The 6,956-nt window shown below is 44.4% G+C and overlaps 1 protein-coding gene across 13 annotated transcripts in view; it reads right to left on the bottom strand.

The window, feature by feature from the left end:
- Trmt11 (tRNA methyltransferase 11 homolog) overlaps positions 1-6,956 on the bottom strand; it is a 196,279-nt gene that overhangs the window by 166,910 nt on the left and 22,413 nt on the right. For 12 of the 13 annotated variants that reach the window (XM_033763216.1, XM_010625750.3, XM_019207695.2 and 9 more), the window contains one exon: positions 1,778-1,858. The exons of the other annotated variant lie outside the window; for it this stretch is intronic. In XM_033763216.1, coding sequence (XP_033619107.1) covers positions 1,778-1,858 — 81 coding nt within the window. The remainder of the gene's footprint in view (positions 1-1,777; positions 1,859-6,956) is intronic. 13 annotated transcript variants of the gene reach the window in all.

The raw sequence follows: 6,956 nt of genomic DNA, 5'->3' as shown, positions 1-6,956 counted from the left end.
AAAAAAAAAAAAAAAGAAAGAAAGAAAAAGAAAAGTTTACTTTCTGGTAATGACTCTTTTATCCATATTCTGTATCATGACCACTTTACAATAAAAACAAAAACAGAAATCAAAAGAATTCCATGATCAAAAACAACATGCCAGAGATAAGAGCAGCTGGTCAAAGACAAATAATGCATGAAGAAAGATAATATGTAAGCAGAGATCAAAGACAATCTCAGGGTCTTAAGGAGACCGAGACAGCAACCAGAAAAGTAAGTGTCCCCCAGTGAGACCACAGTGCAGGAAACCAAGCGAGCGGAGGGAGGCCGGCCCTGCCAAGGCCCTGCACTTCCGGCAGAGGGGAGGCATGGAAGCTGGAAGATCACGGGTCTGAGAAAGAGAGGAGAGAAGGGAGGGGGAAAAGGAAGAGCAAGGAAATATTAGTTTCTGAAGCCTCTTTTTGGCAAAAGGTAGAGGAAAGCCAAATGGTAGCTCGAAAGCCCCTGCAGCAGTGGTGGCGAGCCTATGGCACCTGTGCCTCAGCGGGCTGTTTGTGTCACTGAAAGATCTAAGAGGTTCGCCATCACGTCCCACAGGACTCACAGGAAAGGCTTTGTACTGTCCAAGCAGAGGAAGCAAGAGAACGTCCTAGAAATGGTCTGAACAGAAGCCCAGGGAGCAGAGGACGAACCTAGCACATCTCGGGTGAGCGCTGCAGAAACTGCTCTTTCAAAACTGCACCCCAGTGGACCTGAGACTACACGCCACTTTAAAAAGAACTTTAATAACCAAAAATTCAAAGAAATTAGAGGATAACTTCCTTAAAGCAAACATAGCACTTCTACAAAAAGGAAACTGGAACGATTCTTCCTGGCAGTCTGTGTACCCTAACACAGTACAGACAAACAATATATTTTTTTGGTCAGCCCATTTATATAAAGCATTTAAAAATATATCTCATTTTTCCTCCTAAATAATATTACTGAATTCCTTGCCATCGAGGTAGGAAATAAAGATTGGTCATCAGTACAAATACCAAACTAGTTCAGCAAAAGAAATGATAATAAATTCTCATCTGTTATCTCTCATAATTTATACTAAATAAGGAAAAGAGTGCTTTAAGAATGATTCAAATTACAATAGTGGAATACCAACATAAAAACAATTTCAAAATTGTGAATGAAACTTGATATTTTTAATACCAATCAACTCTAAATTAATACTCTATGGTATTACAGTTTGACCCAATTAGACATCACTAATGAAGCTTTAAATTTAAAATATTTTCTAATCTTGCCTCAAATGCAGGGCAGATCTCTGTCTAGTGTTACTCACTCAAAGGCACAATCTGTCAAGTTAGTGTTGCCTTAAGCCTTTCAAAGTCTTTGGTCATGAAAATTAAGTTTTATTATATATCTCAAAAACGGTGTTAATCCATTATATACTCAATGGCTACATGGACAGTGCCATCTCAGGTGTGAGCTGCATGTTTTCTCCACACAAGCTTGCTCACGACAGACGGTCAGTTCCTCTCTTCTGCTCCTTCTCCCCCGCCGTCAGGTTGGCTCCTGGCCTAGCCTGTGGAAGCCGCTCTCCGGAAGACCACAGACGTCCGGACCGGAGCGTTCCTCCTCCATCTCTGAGCGGTCCCGGATCGCTTGGTTGAACGGCAGCACTCCGGAAAATTAGACACTTGGTAAAGTCTTGCGAGAATCAATAGAATGATACTGCCGTTCTGTATTTTAAACTTAAGAAAATCACATAAAGCTCTGTGATTACTCTCGACTCCACTCACCCAGGCCGTGAACCGTGTTGTAGTCGATGTCGGTCCCGCACACGTAGGCGCCAAAGCGAGCCGAGGCGATCAGGAGGCCGCCTGAAAAGGGACACAGCTGTGACCTCGCAGCCAGTTAGTCCGCACCGCCGTGGCTTTCCCTGCTCCCTGCAATCTGAGTACATAGAGCACGATGGGCAGAGCACCCCGAGTGACTCCGTCCGGCCACACCCGGCGAGCCTGAGGGGGCGACCCGGAAGTAGGCATCAGAGGCGCTCCGGGTCCTCACTTTCACAGTACTTCTTCATTCTTGTCAAAATTATGTATAATCAGACATTTTCACCTTGACAATTTGCATAAAAGTACCTTGCTCCTTTCTTAGATTAAAAGTGAGCACATATCGCTTCTGGGCCTTTTGGCTAAGATCAAGCGTAAAAATGAGAAGATAAAAGGCTGCTTATGCAGAGCTAAAAATACATAAATCCTGGTCACGGGGCTCCCTTCCCACTAAAGAGCACAGAATTCATATGTGAGACATTAATTCTTCCAAAAGTTACAGCATGACCATCAGCAAGAAATCAAATCATGACCACGCGGGCAGAACAACAGGGAGAAAGGAACCCGGCAGCTGCTGGTGGGGATGTAAACTATACAACTGCTATGGAAACCAGCACCGAGGTTCCTCAAGAACTAAAAGCAGAAATTCCATTTCACCCAGCTATTCCTCTTCTAAACATCCTCCTGAAAGAGTTAAAGGCATCACACCACAGTGATCCACACAGACCTGTGTTCACAGCCGCACGGCACACAGTAGCTAAATTAGAAAGATCCATCAGCATATAAACGGATAAACAAAACGCTGTGTCCTACAGATAAACCTGAGTCGTAGCTAGGAAAATCAAGGCACCTTGAAATCATGACGTTAAGTGAAATAAATCAGACACACAAACTTAAATATCACATGGTGTCTCATATGAGAAACACAAATTAAAACCAAGGAACAAGCCAGGCATGGTGGCGCACGCCTGTAATCCCAGCATTCGGGAGGCTGAGGAAGGAGGATCTCGTGAGTTTGAGATCAGCCTGGACTACAGAGTGAGTTTCAAAGTTAAAAGAATTTTTCATAATTGTAATCTTCCATTCAAATGAAACTATTTTCAGTGCACGAGCGAGTCCTAGTTAACACCACCACCAAAATCTCTGTCGGTCAAGCTGAAATAGGGAATAAACAGGCTTAGTCTAGGTGTGCGCAAGGGGAAACAACTAAGGCTCTCTCCTCGTATCCCCGAAATGTAACCTCTAAAATTCAGATGGGCGATACCGAGGCTCGAGACCTAGCAGTTAATGCAGTCCTATCCAGCCACTTGCTTTCCTCCTCGATCCGCGTCTGCAGCGATACCGACTCATCCCTCGTGGGGAACTGGTACGCGTGCGCATCACCTCTTCGTTCGTGCTTTTTACTCCCCCGTTCCTTCCCCCACCTCATCCCACCCTCCATGTCTTCGGCCCCTTCCCAGTCAGAAAAGATCGATCTCATTTCCCATTACCTATCCTTTTTTTCCCTGTCACCTAACTTTTATTTTGCTCTTTATTTATCCTTTGAGTTTCTCACGTAAGAGAAGCCATGCGATATTTAAGCGGGTGCATCTGGTTTATTTCACTTAACAGTAAGGTTGCACGGTGCACCCATTCTCCCACGAATGACGCAAGTTTACCCCTTTATGGGAAAGCGGTGCCACTGTACAGACACCACATTTTCTTTATCCACTCGTCGGCTGATGGACATGCAGGTTCTCCCATATTCGGCTGTCACAGGCGGTGCCGCTACAAACACGGATGTGCGTGGGCCACGACGAGACGGGCAGGGAGCCGGCGGAGGGACAGCTCTACCACAGCCATGCAGCACAGTCGGGCCACCCCTCGACAATGCTGGGCTCGTGAAAATGCGAAACTGACTCGTTCCTATCAGAGTCCCTGAAGAAGACAGAAGCATGAGTAAAAGTAGCAGAAAGCAAAGCCCTGGTCCTCCTACCTCCTACCCCAGGGCTGAGAGCACTGCTGGGGGAGGAAGAAGGAGACCTCGCAGTCTCAGTCCAGACACGGAAGAGCGCACACCCAGGAAAGGCCCTGTGTGTGAGGCCTGGACACGCCACACTTCCCCAAGTCACAGGCATCACTGCGACGCTGCCGGGAGACGGGGGCTCGCCCCGAAGAGCGAACTGGCAAGGGGACCCTGGAGCCTCCCGTGTTCCTGCACCACCACCTTCCCCAGGTGGACAGAGAGGATTCTGAGAAGAGCCGGATTTACAGCCCAAAGCCAAGGAACACAGATCCCTCGAAGGACCATATCTGTGACTTAGCTCTGTGCCTTTTAAACTTTTAAAGTGGTTTCGTGAACTGGTTACTGTGTAATCACAGTTACTTATTTAATTGTTCTTTGGAGTACACAGATGAATTTTTGGCCTTCAGTTATACTTGACTTGGACTTTTCTTGGAAGCTTTTTGCGGGAAAAGGGAGGCAGCATCAGAAAAGGAGCCACCGGCTGGGCGTGGTGGTGCACACCAGTCATCCCAGCACTCAGGACGCTGAGGCAGGAGGATCACTGCGAGTTCGAGACCATACGTAGTGAGTTCCAGTCCAGTCTCGACTACATAGTGAGACACTGTCTCAAAAAAAAAAAAAAAGAAAAGAAAAGGAGCCACCACACACGAAGAAGGCAGCACCGTGACTTGTCCATTGTTTTCTATGCCATCAAAAGTGAAAATCCCACATATTCGATCTAAGCTAACCAGTCAGTGTCAATGTACCATTTTTTCGGGGGCGGGGTGAGACAGGGTCTCACTATATAGTTGAGACTGACCTGGAACTCATTATGCAGCCCAGGCTGGTCTCGAACTCACAGCGATCCTCCTGCCTCAGCCTCCTGAGTGCTGGGATGACAGGTGAGCACCACCATGCCCAGCAATGTACCATTTCTTGAACAGCAACTACTTTAAGGCTAAGGTTATATGTTACAGGAGACAGAATACTGCGAGTGGAATCTATTCCATGATAATAGAAACAACTTCTTTTTAATCTTCTGAGAATGAAGTAGAAAGCATTGCAAATGTGAAAAAATGAATGTTTAAAAATTTATTTTTTGCTACCAGAAAGAGAAAAAAGAAAACTGTTAAGATTACTACGTCTGAATAAAAGTTCTATTTAAATAAATACAAGCAGCCTGAGCAAAAAGATATGGCTAAAAAGAGAAATCCTACTGAACTATTAGGTTCAGCAAAAGCGGACTGACTGCAAAGTTTCAGGAGGGAAATGGGAAGAAGAGAAAATGACAAAGATCTCCGGGATTCATCATCTCAGTCCCCAGACTTCCCTCTTCTCCATCGTCTCCTCCAGACCAGGAGAACCCAACACCCGGTTCCTGTGCCTATCATTTTGCAAGGACAAAATCTCAGAAAGAGCTACAACCCTTTCCTTACGCCTGTGAAGGGTGTGCAGTGCACGTCTAGTCGCCTCCTGGCTCCCCTCTCATTCCTGGAAAAACGGACTCACTCGAGAGAGGGAAGAGAAAGAATCGAAGCCAAGGGTTCAGAGCACTGCGCCACCAACAGCCAGCCCAGCACATGTGCACCAACTGTGTTAATCACAAAGAGTCAGGCGTTTATAATTGCAAGCCTCAACTTCACTGCCTGCTGCATTCAGTTGCAAATTATGACTATTCAGGAAATCAGCCAAAGGGACTAGAAAGTAAGTTCATGGTCAAATTCTTTATCATCACCATTTAGTATTAGCTGTATCTAATATCTTTAACCCAAAAAGGAATCCAAGCTCTCAACAAAATAATCATTAAAAGATAATAATAACCGTGACGGTCCACTAAATGTCTATCAGAAGCCAAGCCATCTCCGAAGAATATTATATATTTTAATCCTTACAGCATATGACTATTACTTCTTCACAAATGATTAGACTGCAACAGACAGGTTTTGCCCAAAGTCATGTAATAGTTGGTGGAATAAACATCTTAAACCTTATGCTATATACTCTTTCTTTTTACAATAGTACCTCCTTTGGGGTCAGCACCTGTTGAAGTACACATGTGTCATCTTTCATTACACAGCTTACAGCTATTGTTTTGAAAGGAAAGTCCTCCCATCACCAAGGCATAGCCCTGACGGGAGGAAAAACTGCTTAAGAGATCTGCAGACTACAGGTTATGGCCAGTTTCAAAACAAAAACATCCCCAACTGTCCTACGTCCTAAAGCTATGTCCCAAAGCTGTATTTGTAAACTACAAATTATGAAAATCCATTTTAGCTGCATCTTTGCAAAATCCTCTTCTCATGTGACATCAGCTCTGCTATATGAGTAGTAAGTTGATTAAATCACACTGCCCACTGTTAAAAGCCACCCTGAGACAAACACAGGCAGGTCTCTGTCCTCCACCACACTAACAGTAATGAACACCCTGACTGCTGTGAAGTTAGCATTTCATAACACACTCAGACTCACCCACGTGACAGGCAAGAAATTTCACCTACCATACAACTCTTTTTAAATGCTTTGGCCTGGTTTATGCATAAACTCTATGTTCTGCGTATATGTACATACTAATAATTTTGTACATGTATGTATCTTAACTAATTCTAACTTCACAAAGCTTTTGAAATTCAAAAACAAGATTAAGAATTAATGGCCTGAGCCAAGCATGGTGGTGCACACCTATAATCCCAGCACTTGGGAGGCTGAGGCAGGATGACCGCTGCGTTTTTGAGACTCCTGGGCTACCTAGTGAGTTGCAGATCAGTCTCAACTACTTGGTGAGACCCTGCCTGAAAAAAAAAAGAATTAACAGCCTGGCACTGGTGGTCCACATCTATAACCACAGCACTCAGGAGGCTGAGGTAGGAAGTTCACTGTGAGTTCAAGGCCAGCCTGGGTTATAGAGTAAGACCTGCCTCAAAAAAGATAAATTAGATCAATTCCCACATATTCTACAAGACAATAAATGTCAAATGGACTAGAGTTTGAAAAGGAAAAAAAAACTACAAAAGTATTAGAAGAAAATACAAATCTAGGGCCAGGGATTTAGCTCAGTGGCACATGGCTACCTTGCGAGTGCAAAGTCCTGAGTTTGATCCCTGGTGCCAGAAAAAAAAAAAAAAAAAAAAAAAAAAAAAAAAAAAAAAAAAAAAAAAGGAA

Source organism: Fukomys damarensis, unplaced genomic scaffold (assembly GCF_012274545.1).
Source record: "Fukomys damarensis isolate Sample0158 unplaced genomic scaffold, DMR_v1.0_HiC HiC_scaffold_14, whole genome shotgun sequence".
In the NCBI taxonomy this organism is placed as follows: domain Eukaryota; kingdom Metazoa; phylum Chordata; class Mammalia; order Rodentia; family Bathyergidae; genus Fukomys; species Fukomys damarensis.
The sequence above is the reverse complement of the archived record's forward strand: the minus strand, read 5'-3'. Positions and strand labels throughout refer to the sequence as shown.